Here is an 18,844-nt window from a genome sequence, read left to right as displayed (position 1 = left end):
AAACACAAGTATTTTATCCCCACAGAATGAAGCAGATGGAAAAGGACAAAGAAAAAAAAGACAAAAACTTCAGACATTCACTGTGACAAAAAACTGGACACCACATAGCAGAGCCGGTACCCAGTACCTACTTGTTACAAGGACATATGAAAAGGCCACAGCATTTCCCTAAATCTTTTAAATTTTTCTCGGCCTCCTTCATGTCTTGGTTGATATGGTTCATGCCTTCTTCAACACGATCGAGTTGTTCTGGTCAGGACAAAGGGATGACAGTGTGGAATGAATTGTTTTTTTGTTTGTTTGCTTTTGTCTTCAACAGAACATGAAAAATGCCCATGTAGAACTGAATTAATAGCGACATTACAATGCATTAATCTGAGCTGATGCATTGTTGAAAGGTTGTGTGCTGCACTGGATGCCAAAGATGCTTTTTACTAGTATGGGAAGAGTAAAACAAAAGTGGAAGATGTTTGAAATATAGTAATTTAAACAAGGTGTATTGATGTAGAAAGGAAGGGTTATAAAGTTTAAGGTCCAGAAACAATACAATACATCCACTTACTAAGACACCAATGACATCCGAAAGAAAGAGAGATAAAGTGTTATTATTTTGCATTTATGTATGTTAATACAAGAGAAAAGGTGTCCTTCCATGGAAAATAATTCAGTTACTTACACTTACAAATCCCTTGGAACCAGGTGATTTTGTACAGTGTAATTGCTTTGATTAGTGAGTAACTGAGTGGGACAGCTGGTAGTAATGGTACCAGAGATGTAGCAAGCTGTTACAGAGCCATGTCCAAGTACTCCTTTTTCCAGAGGCTGAGGAAACTGAGACCAGACATTTTGGCTGACACTGGATATTCATTTCTAATCTGAATATGGCCTCAGGGCTGGTTTTCTTTCTTGGGTGGATGCTGCAAATGAGGAGTAAACCCAGTGAATGCTGAAGAATTGCAGCCAGCACAGGAGCCCTATGGTCACTGAAAGACGACCACTGCTGTGACGCTCATTGTCTCTGTCTGCAAGAAATCTTATGAAAACAAGCATCAGGAGAAGACTTTTCCGTGAGGTCACTTCTGCTTTGCTCCATAACAAGTTGCGAAGCACCAATTCAAGTAACCACCAATATATAGACACTGTCTCTCTGCTGGTATTAAACACAATTTGGTTTATTTCCACCTAAGGCTGATGATGATTTAGGGTCTTGTTAGTGACTTGGTAGCTTAGAAAAATTGAGTGTGTTCATGTCTTCAGTATTAAAGCTGGGAATTATGGCCTATAGGAACAGAATGCCACAATTCAAACTGTGGGAATAGATCCTCTGCTGATGCAAACAGATATGGACCAAATGGGGTCAGGGGTCTTATGTGGAGCCTGCAGTAGCAATGGCATTTTACTTAGGTGAAAAGTCTCATCATTTATTTTGTGAAGGATAAACCCAAATAAGTATTACATAGGATGAGAAAGCTACCTGTAGAGGCATTTCAATCTAGGAAAATTGTAACTATACTCAAAAAGGCAAAGAAAAGCAATCCTGGCAAAAGCCAAACACATCCCTATTCCTTTATTGAATAGAAAAATAATATAAACACAGGATTAGACCTGAGAGGGAAGGAACTAAGATGGCACTGGTTATAGGACAAATGTAATGTCATCCCTGATATTAAATTAGTCTTAAAAAAAAAAAAAGAAAAAAATGCATATTGACATCAATACAAAACTCTTGACTTTTTGGGAACATGAATAGGCCCAATTCCTTACTGGGGTTTCTAATAACAGTTGAGGTTTTGATTTTCAAAGCTTTCTAGGAGATTTGCATATCCAAGTCCCATTAAAATTAATTTTATTTAATTAATTTTAGTGGGAATTGGGCATCTCAGCCCCAGCGGGCCTTAAAGGTCCTGGCCTAAATAATTTGAGCCAAAATAATTCAAATATTGAACTTCTGCTTTTTCTTGAATTCTTGCATGAGGCTGGGCTTTGAGAAGTGCCCTGTCAGTATTGCCAGCTGCATCTGCTCTTCAGCTGTCATATTGGAGCACAGTACACTTGTTAGGGAGTGTTTTGATTGTATAGAGCTTGATTATAGTGACGATAAAGTTGAGTGTTTATGGGTAGGTATGAAGGGGAAGGTAAATAAGGCAGATATTGTGCTGGGAGTCTCTTATAGACCACCCAACCAGGACAAGGAAGCAGATGAAGTGTTCTATAAGTGACTGGGCTGAAGTCTCACTATCACCAGCTTTTGTTCTGGTTGGGGACTTGAACCTACTGGACATCTGCTGGAAATATAACACAGCAGAGAGCAGGCAGGCTGGGAGGTTCCTTGAGCGTGTAGAAGACAACTTCCTCACACAGCTACCAGGGGAGGTGCCTCACTGAACCTCCTGTTCACAAATAGAGAAGGATTAGTGGGAGGTGTGGTGGTCAGAGGCCATCTTGGGCTTAGCAATGACAAAATGGTGCAGTTTTCAGTTCTTAGTGATGTAAGGAGGGGGGTTAGCAAAACCTCCACCTTGGACTTCTGGAGGGCTGGTTTTGGCCTCTTCAGGACATGGGTTGAGAGAGTCCCTTGGGAAACAGTCCTAAAAGGCAAAGAGGTCCAAGAAGGCTGGACACTTTTCAAGAAGGAAATCTTAAAGGCCCAGGAGCAGGCTGTCTCCACGTGTTGCAGGATCAAAGGGTGGAGAAGATGGCTGGCCTGGTTGAACAGGGAGCTTTTGCTGGAACCTAAGAAAAAAAGGAGGATTTCCCGCCTTTGGAAGAAGGGAGAGTCAACTCAAGTGATCTTGTTAGGTCATACAGAGAGAAAACTAGGAAGACAAAAGCCCAGATGGATCTCAGCTTGACCTCTGACATAAGGGACAGCAAAAAAGCTTTTAAAAATACATCAAAAATAAAAAAAGAATCAGGGAGAATTTCCATCCCTAACTAGATGTGGGGGGAACATTGCAACCAAGGATAAGGAAACGGCTGAGATGCTTAATGCCTCCATCTTTGCCTCCATCTTTAATAGTCAGACCAGCTCCCCCCAGGGTGTTCAGTCTCCTAAGCTGGAAGAATGCAGTGCAGAAAAAGTGCCCCTGCTGCCAAGAAGGCCATTGGAATCCTAGTTGCATAAAGAAGAGTGTGGGTCAAAGGAGGTCATTCTCCCCCTCTACTTTGCCCTGGTGAGGCCACATCTGGAATACTGCATCCAGTTCTGGGCTCCACAGTTCAGGAAAAACAGGGAGTTACTGGAGAGAGTCCAGAGGAGTATGACAAAGATGATAGGGGGATTGGAGCATCTTTCTTACGAGGAAGAGCTGAAAGAGCTGGGACTCTTTAGCCTGAAAATGAGAAGGCTGAGGGGAGACCTTATCAATGTATATAAGTATCTAAAGGGTGGGTGCAAGGAAGATGGAGACAGTCTCTTCTCAGTAGTTCCCAGTATCAGAATGAGGGAGAACAAGTGCAAGTTGAAATATAGGAAGTTCCATTTAAATATGAGGAAAAACTTCTTTACAATGAGAGTGAAAGAGCACTGGAACAGGCTGCCCAGGTAGGTTGTGGAGTCTCCATCTCTGGAGATATCCAAAACCCACCTGGATGCAGTCCTGTGTAATGTGCTCTAGGTTATCCTTCTTCAGTGGGAGAGTTGGACTAGATGATCTTTAGAGATCCCTTCCAACTCCAGCAGTTCTTACATTATTTCTTAAAGAAAAACAAAACCAAAAATTAAACAAACAAACAAACAAAAATTAACAACAACAACAAAAAAAAAGCCATCCCCCCCTATAATCCAGGAGGAAGTAGTTAATGATCTGATTCTACACCTAGACATGCAAAAGTCTATGGGGCTGGATGGGATCCATGCAAGAGTACTGAGGGAGCTGGTGGGGGAGCTCACTAGGCTTCTCTTCATCATTTATCAATAATCCTGGTCAGCAGGGAAGGTCCCAGATGACTGAAGGCTGGCTAATATGGCACCCATCTGCAAGGGGCAGAAGGAGGATCTGGGGAACGACAGGACTGTCAGCCTGACCTTGGTACTGAGGAAGATCATGGACAGGCTCAAGTGAGCTCACATGGCAAGTGCAGGGCAGCCAGAGGCTCTGGGCCAGCCAGCATGGGTTTATGAAAAGGAGGTCTTGCTTGACCAACTTGATGTCTTTCTATGACCATGTGACCTGACTTTTGGATGAGGAGAAGGCTGTGGACATTCTCTACCTGGATTTTGGTAAGGTCTTTGAGACCGTCTGCCAGTGCATTCTCCTGGAGAAGGTGGCAGGTCATGGCATAGACAAGTGTACTCTTCATTGGGTAAAAAACTGGCTGGATGGCTGGGCCCAGAGAGTTGTGGTAAATGGGGTCAAATCTAGTTGGTGGCTGGTCGCCAGTGGTGTTCCCTCAGGACTCAGTTTTGGGGCCATTCTTCTTCAATACCTTTGTCAATGATCTGGATGAGAGGACTGAGTGCACACTCAGTAAGTTTGCAGATGACAGCAAAATGGGTGGGAGTGTTGATCTGCTTGAGGGTGGGAAGGCTCTGGAGAGGGACCTGGACAGGCTGGGTTAATGGGCCAAGGCAAATTGTATGAGGTTCAATAAGGCCAAGTGCCAGGTCCTGCATTTTGATCACAACAACCTCATGCAATGCTACACGCTTGGGGCAGACTGGCTGGAAAGTTGCCCAGCAGAAAAGAACCTGGGGTGGGTTGACAGCTGGCTGAACATGAGCCAGCAGTTTTCCCAGGTGCCCAAGAAGGCCAGTAGCATCCTGGCTTGTATCAGGAATAGTATGAGCAGCAGGAGTGGGGAAGTGATTGTGCCCCTGAATTTGGTACTGGTGAGGCTGCACATCAAATGCTGTGTTCAGTTCTGGGCCACTCACTATAAGAAGGACATTGAGGTGCTGGAGTACGTCCAGAGAAGGGCAACAAAGCTGGTAAAGGGTCTAGAGGACAAGTCATATGAGGGCTGGCTGAGGCAACTGTTTAGTTTGGAGGAGGCTGAGGGGAGACCTCATCTTACTCTACAGGTACTTGAAGGGAGGTTGTAAGGAGGTGGGTGTTGGCCTCTTCTCCCAAGTGGATAATGGTGGGACAAGAAGAAATGGCCTGAAGTTGCAGCAGTGGTGATTTAGATTGGATAATAGACTTTCTATACTGGAACAGGCTGCCCAGGGAGGTGGTGGAGTCACCATCCTTGGAGGTATTCAAGAAACATGTAGATGTGGCACTTCAGGGCATACTCTAGTGGCTGAGGCTGTAAGGGTTTTTGTGGGTGTTTTTTGGTTGTGTGTGTGGTTGCTTGTGTTTGGGGTTTTTTTGTGTGTGTTGATGGTTGATGGTTGGACTCTGTGATCTCAGGGGTCCTTCCAACCATGACAATTCTCTGAGATTCTGTGATTTCTGGAACAGTCTTGACCTGCTCCAAGAGGCATTGCTGAGCACAGACAGGAGCAGAATTAAGCTGGCAGGGAATGCTTGTGATCCCACATGTAGCTGTGCTAAAAATCAGTAGACCAGGCACAACCTGCTTTTGGGAGGGAGGTTGTTTGTCTTTTGCTCTGCAGTACACTTTCAATGTAATTGATGCTATTTTATTTTTTTTTCACTAATTAGCAAACCATTTCTGACTGTGATCACCTCAGCTCATAGGTGTTGGTAGAGTGTCTCTAGCAACGCTGCTTTTGGCTTCTCACTCCCTATCAATTTTTGTGGTAGCTGTAGGCTAGGAGATAAGCTGGGGAAGGAGCCTGCACAAGGGGCTATAGCTTTGCTCTCTCAAGGAAAAAAATGGTAATTATATTTGTGTTTACTGCAGTGATTTCTCAATCATAATTCACACAAAACTGTTTAAAATTGAAACTCCTATAAAACCAGTAGAAGTCAGCTAGCATGGGCACCGTTGCATGATGTCAACCCTTTTGCTTGTGGACTTGTCCAGTTATGCAGAAGTTTTATCTCCATGATTTATCTTGATCTGGGCTACAAATCTGCTGGGTAGATTAAGCTGCTCCATGTTATCATTGGCATGAGTACCTTTACTCTTGCCATGTCGTAGAGAGAAAATTTCAATTGCATTGAAATTTTCATTTGTGGCTTATCAAAACTGTGGACATTCCTCTATTTTGCCTCTGATGAAGAACAGCTGTGCTGCTAATGTTGTTAATGGAGATGTTTCTCTCCTCCACACAGTTCTGAATACAAGAACAAAATTCCTTTGTAATAAACTGCATGAGGACATAATAACACAAAAAAAAGGTCCTTGAAGGTCCAAATCTGCCTGCCTGCTGATACTCCCGGGTGATGGGAGTTTCCTTTGGAGAAGGAGAGCTACCACTCTGGAATCTCTGCTAAGTCTGCAATTCGGGTTTGTCTTCATATCACCACTTTGTACTCAGTTTCATTTCTATTGTCGGCTTTTAACCAACATGCATCCAAATTTCTAAGCTAGTGTGTTTCAAAGGCATCTTTAATGAAGCATAGCTATTACCACTGCTGAATAATCCTTTGCAGCATGAACTCTTAGTGTAATATGTTAATAATTCAAGACTTTATCTATATATTTATATTTAAATAATTAAGAGACCTTGACTCAAGGCCAGGTTTAAGAAAATGTAAGCCTTATGGATGTACATAGGGAAAGACTTTCTCACTGATGGAAAAAAACAACAACAAGGAGAATCTAACCTCTTAGCTCCTTCCTGTGAGCCCCTTGGGGAAAGAACCGAACTGGTTTGGGTGACAATGTCTGGCTTCAAAAATGATAACTCTTGGTATTGCAGAGGGACTGCTCCAAAAGCCCACTCAGATTGCCAGCGACTTCAAAGGGCATGGGAAGAGGTCTCTAGTTTTTATGGCATCCCCATCCTCTGGAAAACAGGAGTCATGAAAGCTCTTATGAAGCTCCACATCTCTGCAGGGTCAGAAGAGACTCTGTGGTCTGTTCCATGCTGTACTAAATGTCTAGGCAACCGGAGCTGGCCAGACTAGCTTTATTTTATAAATGCTTACTATTGTAAAATTACATCAAATTATTTTCATTTTTGATCCCAAGGACTTCTGCTTATTGATGTCAGAAAATGAGTCCTGCTTTGCATTTTTTAGATTGAGATCAGCTCAGAGAAGTTTTCCTTGTAAGGTCTGTTTAACTACAAAACAAGCAATTTTGTAAGGAAACTTAGAAATAGAGCTTCAAGCAACTGCGGAGATAAGATATTCTACTTGCCGCCCACTGGAAAGATCAATGTCATGTTTTTTGTGTATTTAACACCTAATAATCTTAAGTGACTTGTGCAGTCAGCTGAAAAAAGATCACATGGCAGTGTTAGCAAATTATTTCCTTAATCTGATAATCTGCTGAGACATCCATGAGTTGCACACATTGCACTAATTACAGAGGGTTCAAAGTCATCATTAATGTATTTTACCCAATAATATAAGTCCTTTATTGCTAAAAATAAAAATAAATAAATCAGGAATTATTATAGCTATATATGGCTAAAATGAACAAAACTTAATTAAGCATTTAGCATAGCACAGCGGTTACAACATTCCCAGGATTTGTAGCAATGTCAGGCTGTTTTCCTTGACAAACCCACAATGTGTAAAGTCACAAGCTAAATGTACTAAACTGCTTACAGCATGACCATAACCAATTTAAAGAGGCTTTTAAATTGTCTGTTTCCTGTAAATATGGACTAACTGCATCTCTGGCCATACCATATACATGTAATATTTTACTGTCAGTGAGAGTTTAATACTGAGTTCTCTGGACTCTGAAAAGGTCAGTGCGTCCAGGCTCAGCTCCTTGGCTCACACAGATTGTCCTTCCTAGCATAACTAGAGAGTTGATTGGACAATTTTTGCATACAGGGTTTTAGTAATAGTAGAACTACAAAGTAAAAGGCAAAATTCAGGGATATAAATGAAATAAACAATCTGTGGAAAAATAACAGTTAAAGAACAAAATCATACTTTTTCAAGATTAAACATAAGGGAAGAACCACTAAAGTTTCTCTGATCTGTCCGTGGGTTACACTGCAAGATATACCATTTATAGACTTTCTCTGACAATATTTGTGATTTATTTTATCTAAATAATTCACTTCTGAAACAAAGCACGGTATTTAGACAGGTACTATATATGTTTCAACATAATTTCTGGTTTTCTGTATTCAGTGATGGTTCTTTCACTGCTGTTATTAAGATAAAAAATTTTGAAGGCAACAAAATATTCTCTGTAATTTTTTTTTCTTGTCAAGACAAATTGATGTAACAAAATTTGGTTAGGTTAAATTCTTTTCCCTGAAGGGGAGATGATGGGGGGAGGGAAGCAATGAGACATACATAAAAAAGCAAATAGGATAAGCTGCTTTCTGTTTATGTCCTGTTATTACTTTTCATTCATTTTAGTGTCAGAGAGATGAGGCCATTACAGATGAAAAGGGCCTGTCAGGTTCTGCAGTCCATTTCTCAACAGTGCTGTGCCATTGCTTAAAATAATTGTCTGGGCTTGATGAGGAATATAGCATTACCTCTGTAGACAACATTTCCTAATACAGTTTTGTATCATGCCACATAGGAAGCAATAACAAGGGCTTTTGGGGTGGTTGGTTTGACACAGGATAGCAGGAATTTATACTCTGTTGATTTTACTTATGTTCGGAGACACCGTTTTGCTGGTGCTGTGGGTCTGCAGCAAATCAAGATTTATTAGTTTCAGGGGCGTGGGGGAGTTACCTAGTTATTTGTAATATTATGAAGAGCAAAAAAGTAATTTCCTGGAATGTGTTGAATATATCTAGCTCTGTCTTTGTCACTGTCATCCGCAGACATGGACTCGTCTAAGCTTGAAAGCCCCTATGTGATCAATTGTAATGAGCTGATTGTGTTGTAGCTTTTAAAGTTAAATTCCTATTACCCTCACTGACAGTTATATACAAAAAGCAAGTGTTTGTTGCACAAACTACACTTGTTTTACCTTCTCTTGGATGCATTTATTGCATGCCTTTCACACGTGGCTAAAACGAGTGAGAAAAAAACATAGCGCCTGCATAAGTAATATTGGGTTTTACACTTACAGAGACAAATCTTCTCCTCATGTAGCTGGATCTTGACCTAAAGCTTGCTGAAAAAAATTACTTGAATGAGTTCAGCCTGCAGCTCTCTTTGACATTAATGGGAAACAGATCAAAAGTAGTACAGACTTTTATGCAGTTGTTGTATCTTCCTCTGACGACAACAAAGCTTAAGTCAAAGAGGTTTTGTCTTTCTCATGCACAACCACATGTATTTTATGGCCCTCATTTTTAGGATTGCACACAGTTAGTACAGTACTTTGAGAATGGTTATATACTTCCTTACTGAAGCAATCTGAACTTACCTCCTTGCTCATCCAACATAACCAAAGTCCTGATACCAGCATCTTTACTCTACATCCCAATAGTGGTAGCAAGGTAAGGAGAGAGAGGGGGAGAAGAAAGAGAGAAAGAGAAAGAGAGATCAGTGAGGGAACACTCAGCCCTTGGTACGGGACATAGGAAGACAAAAGAAAAACAGTGAAAGAAATGACAAGGTCATGAGGGGCTAGTGGCACAGTCCAAAGACTTTATGTGCCTGCACACTCTAGAAGGAACTGTGTGCTCTCAATTGTACCATCAGTCCTTCAGGATTCACTGGGATACTGAACTACTGTAGAAAACACAAAGTCATGGACTTTGGCATTAAAATAATCTCTTTACACAAGAATAACATCTTCTAGTTCTCTGAAGCAGGAGAAGGGATGAAGAGGGTGTTGGCATTGCAGGTGTATGTTCATCCCACAGGAGAAATTCGCAAGGAAAATATATTTGGCACAAACATCTTTGGTAAGGAGGCATAGTGGTTTGTACATAGCCCTTGCAACACAGAAATTGGAAAGCTTACCTACTTCGGAAATGCATTTTAAAGCAAGCTAACATTTAGTAGGATTTGGATGAGGATCAGATGTTACAACTCAACTCTATGTCTGGCCCTGCGAGATACTTTGTGCATTTATAAACTTATCTAAATTTGACTAATGATATTTCCACATGCCCATCATTGAACATCTTCCTTCCCTGTTCAAACCTGCTCAAGGGAGAGGAGAGAAAAATACAGGACAAGGGCTGCTTGTCCTTTTTGTCTAGCCGGCCAAGGGCCACAGTCAGGAGAATGTGGCTGGAGCTACTTTGTGCAGTTATTTAATAGAAAACAAAGGGGGATCTGGGTGCATGGATGCAGAAGCATAAGAAGGTGAATTGCTTTCTTCTTTTTCTTTTTTCTTTTTCTTTTTTTTTTTTTTTTTTTTTTCTTTTGCTTAAAGATCTAATAGATATGGGTTTGAGCCAGCTTTTGGTTCAGCCAAGTGACAACTTGAGCATCAATAGACTTTGGATAGAGCATGAAGGCAGTATTTTTAAAACACCTATGTACTGATCCTACCTCTGTTCCATGGAAGTTAGTGGCAGTCTTATCATCACCCTTGCAGGACATGGGGCTTGAGCAAGAGCTGAGCAATTGAGAGCCTAAATCAGCAGCAGGGCACCTTTCACCTTTCACAAATACAATTTTTGCATACATTACCAACACTGTAGGATGTAATCAGGTGTCTCAGGTTTCTGAGTGCTGTGATACTAAGCTGTATCACAGATCAGATTAGCTCCTTTTTAATTACGAAGGGGAAACTTGCTCCATTCTGCTGGGAGCAGTGATACTGTTTGTGAATAATTAATGGCCTGAGCAATCTCCTGGCTGTTGCATTTCTATAACAGATGAAGCAAAGTCCTCTGTAGCCTGACAGCTTGCCAGGGGAGTTACCTGGACACATTCAGCAGTAATATAGCTGCTTCTGTGAACATAAAGCCACCCATACCCTTGTGAAGCAGATAAAGTTGGTAGAATGGACTTTACAGAGGGCAGAGGAGATGCCCACAGTTGCACAGGACTTGAGGAGAAGAAACATGGAGTCCTGAGCTTCCTTTTTGCTTTTTCAGGCTTTTTCAGGCTATCCTCCCTCTCCCTGAGGAAAATTAAGGAGTTCGTATTGTACTTCCTCCCAGCTGCCTCACTCACTGCCCGTCTCTTTTTCTAGGAGCGGGGAAGTCTCTCTGGCTGCCAACTGCCTGGTGGGTGCTGGGCAGGTGCTGGCAGGCTCGCAGTGCACTGCCCACACTGGATCAGCTGCAAGCCTGGCTCTGTCACACTCGAGGGCTGGCTGGCTAATGCAGCTAGTTCACTTCAAGAGGATCCACTTAGTTTCCAGAGGGATATGAGTTGCCTCTTGTATACTCATCTGCCTCTCTGCACTCCCATTCTTGTCTGGGAAAACTGGGGAAAAAACATCAGATGTGTGCAGCCTAGTTCATTCTACTCCCCACCTTTATTTTTTTTTCCAAAATTCTTCTGTGAGTTGTCACGTGGAGAGAAAAACCCTTCTGCCCCTCTTCACTCTCTGCTGTGTCCTACTGACCCCTGGTCAGCTATCTACCAGGTACCCACTGCTACTCTCTCTCCTTTCAAATTCATACTGCATTTACTTGAATCCAAGCCAGCTTTTATTTTTGCAAGCTTGGGAAACATAGGATCCAAGGTCCATCCTAGAATTGCCTATTTATAATAAGGAAACAACCTTTAGTGACCTTACATGTTCTGTAGGGCAGGCATCAGATTTGCTAAGCCAGGAATGTGCAATATCTTTCTACTGTTCTCTCTCTATGCTCTCGGTACTCAACGATGTCTTACCCTAAAAGATTTATATGTATTTTAAAAAACATGCCTCATGCCTACACAAGGAGACTGCTTAGGTCCTGAGTCATCTTGTGTTTGAGAGAATATGGTGCAGTCTGACATGGAACCCTTCTAAATATTGGACCCAGAAAACCTGCAATTGGTGGTATGATTGTTGTCAGTTTTCAGTGAGTCAGACATGGTCAGACTGAGAAATGTTGGCTGCTCCTTAGCCCTCTGACCTTAGTTTCCTGCAGTTTTTAACATCTGAGCAAACTGCCTTCATGCAGCTCAGATGCTCTGTGACCTGAATAAGAGCTGTGCTGAAAGGTGAATTCAGCAATTAGTTCTTCTAGTTTGCATTTCATATTAAATCCTTGCACTAAGCAAAAGAGCTGCAATTTTCTTTTACTTACCTGACCATCAGTGCCATTTAATTTTATCTAGCAATATTCTATCTCTTAAGAGCAGCCTGCCACAGCATTAACATTGATGAGAAAATATTAAAGGGTGTGCACTGACTTTACTTCCCTGTATCTGGGGTCTAATCCAAAGTATACTGAAGCTAAGAGAAAGATGCTCACTGGCAAAGATGAGAGGTGATTCAGATATTAAGTGACAATCTCCTCCTGTTCCAAGTTTCTATTAAGCATTAATTTTCAATTTTTCACAAAAAAATTAACTATGTAAAGCCAATTCAAAATAAAAAACCAAATTTGTGCATTTAAAACAGAATCAGACTTTCCTAAAAGTTCAGTATTTCAATTGTGACTGATCTTTTAGATAGCTCAAAATCAAACATGTCTGTAAGACAGAATTGTTCTAAAAATATGCTTATCATTCAGATGACTGAGCAGGAGAGAACCATTCAGTAACTGGCCCTAAGTGACAACAAACTGAGGCATCTCTGAAAACTACAAGACATCTGCCTTTGAAGGAAAGCAGAGGAAGAAATGTGCCACACAAGTGGCACCAAACAGACCATGTTGGAGTTCTCTGCACTGTAAGTGTCATAGAAACTCCCCTTGATCTCAGTGGGGACAAGTGTTGCAGACACACTCAAACTGGTTACTTAGCAAATGTGTAAGGGGAAGTGAGGAAAGTTGTGTTTGTGCAGTGCCAGCCCAGAAGAATATATTTTACGACAACTGATCATCAAATCTCCGTAACAGAAGAGCCATGAAGAGTCATGGCCATGGCAGGGGCCTGGTGACCATTTTTTGTCTGGTTCTGAGGGCTCAGGAAGGGTTCCTACCCACATGCACTGCTCAACAATGTCGATGACATTCTATGTGGGAAGCCATGAAGGGGAGGCATATCTTAAGACTCTCCAGTCCTTACACCAGTAACCCTCTCTTTAGTTTGTGGCAAAAGAAGGATTCTAAAAAAATGTGTTTGCTTACAGTAGTTCAGGCCAGAGCATCTTTCACAGGACCCTACAGTGTTCATTGAGAACATGCCATTTTAATCCAACTCTTAAGTCTGTAACAGCCTTCTCTGTTCAGAGCTACTACTAACTCTCCTTGCCTTCTTGTTGCACTCGAGAGGAGAATTTGGACTGCTGGATTTTGCAATGGTACAGCAAACCTCTCATGCTCCTGTACTTTAGAAGACAATGGCATAATATGAGTTGGTTTTATTGAGACATTAAACTGAATATAGACCTCATAAAGTTCATGAAAGTCAATGTCCTTCAACCTTTTAGTAGCACTAAGCTCTAGAGTTTAGATAACTGCAAACCAACTGGTTTGGGTTCACCATGCTTTGTGAAATTTTATTTTATGAAAAATTTCATTTAAAAAATTTCATAAAATTTCATTTTATGAAATGTATGCCCAGATTCTCCACTTCACCACAAGCTAAGCTACTGATCAGAAAGCAATAATACACAATTGTAAATCTCTGAGCTTATATCAGCTTTTAAATACATAATTCTAAGCCTGTCAATGCTTCAGGGAAGTCAGCTCAACAGCATAACTTGGAGCCTTGCTGGAGCCTTTGATATACATTATCCACGATCTTCTGTAACAGCTTTTTAAAACTTCTTGTTTTTTAATGAGATTGTCACTCAGAGCAAGTCAGCAACAACACATTCTCTGAAATTTGCCCAGCACTTTGGAAAGGAAATGTATTGCTGTATCATTTCTTGCTATTGCTGTTATGTCACTTAATTTCCCAAGGTGGGAATAAAACTAGGAAGAGAACTGGGATGACTTCTCAAAGGACCCATTAGTCCCTCCAGGAACACAATATGTTGCATCCTATCTATGCCTGCCACAAAAAGCAGCTACTCCAACTTTGGTTTAGCCTCAGGGGTGATTTTCATAACAGTAGAAGGGCATGATGTATCAGACAGAGAATCCAAATTATAGAAATCACTTTGAATTTCAGGAGTTACACTGAAAAATAGATATACATTCTCAGTTATGTGAAAAACACATTAAGATTTTTTTCTTAAATCAATATGAATTATTGAGTTTGTTTTGAATAAATTCACACAGACAATTATATACCAGGACAGGCTGACATTCCTAGCAGTTACCAGAGGCACTGAAGAGAAATGTCAACGCCCTAAAGGCAAAAACGTGGTCCAAGAAACACTGTTTAGTCATCCCTAGTAATGCATTTTGTTAGCTTCTTCTCCAAGTTTACTGTGTCCTGTTAACACTGAAGTGTCTCTCCGTGCCTGATTAAAGAGGCCTGATAATTTTCAGCCTGTTAATTCACCCTATGGTTCAGATCTTCAGCCACTATGAATCTGTGAACCCCCACTCAAATCCCGTGGGCCTAATTTTCATTTATTGTAATGACCCTGGGTCCAGTGCTTCCCTGGTTTACATAGAAAAAGGGGTCTAATCCTGTGTACAAAAAATGGAAACCAGAATTATTAATCACCTTCCCCTGTACCAGATATGTATTTCTCTGAAATTACACAAATTAAAATGCTGTTCTGTGTAGAACTGTTTCAATAGCTAATGATGTCAAAGAGATATTTCGAATTGGCTCTGCCAAGCTTTTGACTAAACTTCAAATTAATAGAATATTTTTCTTTTTATTCTTCAGACTAAGGAAAATTTGACTAAGATAATAATGTCATGGGAAGCTCACTTCTGTATCACAAATTAAAGAAGTTATTAAAATGGCATACTGTGTGTTCAGCGTCCTGTGTAGAGCAGCATCATGAGGTTATCAAACATTTATAGCTAACCATTTCAGCTTTGATATATTTGTAAACATGACTCTAGTCGAGATAATCTTGTCTGGATTTAAATGTATAAAACAGTTTGTCTGTAGATGTTGCTAAGTGCTTTCTTTCTGGGCTTTCTGCAGTACTGATCTCGTTAATATTTTTTTCCCTTGCTGCATCATAGCTAGAAACCACCTTTTTTTTCCCCCACTCTACAATGACTGATTTTCTTTGAAGGCTGTGGCAGTTCTGCTGGAAGATGGTGGTTAATTCATGGCTTTTGCCCTTGCTTATGTTATTCTGCATTTCAGAAAGTTATCTGTGGGGTAAAAATCTTGAACAAGAAAATAAGAAGGTCAGCAGCAAACTGTGTAGTTAGTCTCACTTCTTCTGTGTCATTTTTACTTTACGTTTTGGCCCAGACATTGCACAGCATCATCATAAAAGTCAGATATTTATAGCACTGAGTAGCTGAGTAGCTCAACTGAGCATTGGTCAGTGCATATGAAATAGTGCTGCATGGGTATGCTGGGCACCACAGAGCAAACTGATTTTTGTAATCTGCTATCCCAGGGCAAAGCACTGACTACTCTGCAACAGCCATTCACCACTTCTTGCTTCCCTTCATATGCTACGATTGAAACAAAAACTTCTCACAAAGCTGAGTTATAAAAATAAGAAGCAGTAACATATTTTAGTTTCTTTGCCGACCTTCACTGAGAACAACACCAGGCCTCAGTCTCCAAACTCTGTTGTCTTGTGCAAGGAGGGCAGAGTCCTTCAGAGACATTGGTTTTGTCCCCCAGGCTATGACCTACATTTCAGAATTAAGGATGCCTTGTACTGCTGTAGGGCTTCCCTGAGTAGACAGCACTGCTCTGTCTCTAGCATGGAGCCAAGTCAGTCTGTTTATTCTGTATTTTCCTAGTATCTAACATAGCAGAGCCAACCATGACAGGAATCCATACATATGCATACAGAAATTATGCTTAAACATGGAGGCATCCTTTTCCTGAGTCAAGAATGACAGATTTGCTGTATCACGATAATAGATTAAAAAGCATTCTTTCACTGAGAAAGAACATTTTCTATTTCTGCCCACTAGACAGGTTCTGCTAAGCAAGGAATTCTAATTGGATTATTTGGTATATTAATTCACAGTAGTGTGAGTTTGATTTTGAAGATGCTCACCATTTGTCTTTTCAGTACAAAATCTCTCACTCCCTAAATGCTGCATTCTTTTAAAAGTACCTAGGAAATGGATTTGGAGTAAACAACTAGCTGTTTAGGCCACAGAAAAATTGTAAAGATCTTTGTAGCCACATTAGTGAAAAGAATATTCAGCTCATTGTAGAAGAATTCCTTTGGTGACTCAGTGCTAATTTTAGAAACTTCTCTATTTGGACAGGAGGATATTGTAGCACCTGAATAAAAGCCAGGTCCAGAGAGATGCTAAGATCTTCCAAGAAGCACTAGGGTCCTATGTGAATTCATTGGTAAATTCAGCAGTCCCACTTCTCCTCCCACTTTGCCATTTGCTGTAATTTAATACTGCAATTCCAGTGGCATTCACAATATGCTGGTTCAATATGTTAGGAAGACTCAAGCAGTGCATAGGTCACACAAATACGGCTCAGGAGAGACAGGGCTGGCATTTACTGATGGCTTGGACCAGAGCAAATCACTTCCCTTTCCAGCGCCTCTTTCTCCCACTCATCATCTGCCACGTCTATTTAGATCACAGGCACTTTGGGGCAGCAGACTCTCCAGCTTTGCATCTGTGGAAGTGCCTATATGAGACTTGCTCTCATGCTGTTGAAATTATTTTAGTAGGAGCTACACCCACCATAGATTTGGCATAAAGTGATGGTTAGAAGTGGCATGTCCAGGGAGCTGAGCAGCAAAAAGGGACAGATTGCTCACGAGCATGTTTCTGCTGCAAGGGGCCCAGATATGAAGTGTTTGTGGAGGAGAAGTGATTCTGACTATGCTCAGTGACCCATCTGGCTGTCTATCTGAACACGGAAATTTAATTTTGACTCCACTGGACTGCATTGATCTTCACAGTTGTGATTGATTTCAAGGCCACGAAGCCTACGGCTGGGTTTGTGCTTGTTCCTGAACGTGGGTCCTGATGTAATTTTCTTTCCTCTCTCTCTGCTGGAGACTCCTCCAGTTGTCAGGAGTGCAGGGACTGACAGTGCTGATGACCATAATTAAAAATGTCACCAGCTCCAGAGCCAAGGCTTGCATGGTGTCTGAAAATAATATGTCCTGTCAGGCAGGAACAAAGTTTTCCACCACCTGATGGCTGAACACTTTAAACCCAACTGAGTCTGGGAATCTAAGAGTTTTAAAAACACTTTCTTATATGGGAAGGGTGAAATGAAACCTGACTCAATTGGGTTTTTTTGCCTTCTGGGAGCAACACCTTCAAGCTGGTATTAGCTGCGAGGACTGAGCCTGGGTCCCCTTCCTTAGCACTGTGGAAAATCAGAGAACTTCCTTTTCCAAAGCTGTCAATCTAGAACATCTCATGAATGTTTCAGAGACACAAAAGGAAGTGGCACTTACATGCTGCGGTGCCTGATCCTCTGAAAATATCTCCAAGTGTTTATGGAGAAGGAGGTATTTACAGACCACAGGGCAAACAGACCGAGGGCCTTTCTCACCTTCCCTACGTGCAGTGTTATGGCAAGGACATCAGAATGGTGCTGGCACGAGGCTCCAGGAGCTCTGCAGCAAGCTCAGCCACTTTGTCTCTGACTCCAGGTCACCTTCAGAGGCTGTCTGCTTGGCTCATCTTGAGTATCCTGTCTCAATGGATACTCAGGTATGGGGAAAACAGTGCCGCAGAAGCTGGTCTGCAGGGTGACACTTGGCAAGTAGGGCACAGCATTTTGAATGACCCTTGTAAGGATAAGGAGGGATGGAGCTGCACACAAAACCACAGCCATGCCTTAGCAATGTGAGTTAAAAACCCCACACACTTCCAGTGTCTCCATTGCTTTTGTTCACAACAGAAGTGCAAATAACATGCAAGTCCTTACCTCTTCAACAAGCTGCAGCATTCGACGGGTGCTCTCAAGGGACTGAAAAAGAAACAGAAGAAAACCCGCTTAGATTTGGCCAGATACAGTTTCTAACAGTAACGTGCGGGTTCGTGCTGGCAGTATGTTTTTCCTGTGCTCTTTGCCTTCCCTCAAAATAAGGCCACCAGTGGGGCCCTGGTGATCCCTTCATCTTCAAGTCTCTGTCAGGGCTCACTAATGCAGCACCACATTTCCTCACTAATTCCTGCCACAGCTCCGGGCAGCTGCAGTCTCCAAGGTTTGCTCTCCCGTTGCCTGTGCAGTGCAGCACTGGTACTGGGAACAGCTGGTGTTCCACTTTAAATGTAAAGTCTGTGGTTTCCAGCTAAGACTTTCCAGGGACCTAATTGGTGACTTTTAACATTTAATAGGTTTGGCAAATTGAAGAAATCCTTAGAAAATATTAAATTGCTGATTTTTTGCTCTGAGGTCAGTCAAATTGATGCAGACTCTAATGCCTAAATCAAACTCAGGATCTATAAATATCTTAATCTAGACTAAACATGACATTACATTTTACCCCGGCTCATTTAATTTCCAATTCTGCTTTCAGTGTAAAGCTGACAGAATACAGAATGAGCCTCAGAAATCCTTTGCCGGATCAAGCTCCTATTTCGGGCTGTGCCTCTGACACCAGCCCTCGCCCCAGGTTTCCAGTTTGGCTACTGGTCTCACCTCATCAGCGAGCTGGTCTGCGCGCCGCTGCATTTCTTCCAACTCATTGCGCATGTCAGCGTCTTCCGCCATTTCAGCTGTGGGTGCGTTTGTGGAAGCTGCAGATCAAGGATTTGCTCTCAGCTGCTTGTGAGCCTGGAAGACAGCAGATA

General features: G+C 41.7%; 1 protein-coding gene across 1 annotated transcript in view; it reads right to left on the bottom strand.

Moving 5' to 3' along the window:
* SNAP25 (synaptosomal-associated protein, 25kDa) overlaps nucleotides 1-18,764 on the bottom strand; it is a 29,427-nt gene extending 10,663 nt beyond the window's left edge. Inside the window, exons 1-3 of the mRNA XM_010000173.1 lie at nucleotides 18,693-18,764; nucleotides 17,976-18,017; nucleotides 9,376-9,424 (exon numbers count right to left, since the gene is read on the bottom strand). Of these exons, the coding sequence (XP_009998475.1) occupies nucleotides 9,376-9,424; nucleotides 17,976-18,017; nucleotides 18,693-18,764 (163 nt within the window). The remainder of the gene's footprint in view (nucleotides 1-9,375; nucleotides 9,425-17,975; nucleotides 18,018-18,692) is intronic.
* Nucleotides 18,765-18,844: the final 80 nt, after the last annotated feature.

The sequence above is a fragment of the Chaetura pelagica genome, unplaced genomic scaffold, assembly GCF_000747805.2.
Source record: "Chaetura pelagica isolate M959 unplaced genomic scaffold, ChaPel_1.0 scaffold336, whole genome shotgun sequence".
Lineage (NCBI taxonomy): Eukaryota > Metazoa > Chordata > Aves > Apodiformes > Apodidae > Chaetura > Chaetura pelagica.
Note: the sequence above shows the minus strand (reverse complement) of the source record. Positions and strands in the feature narration are given on the sequence as shown.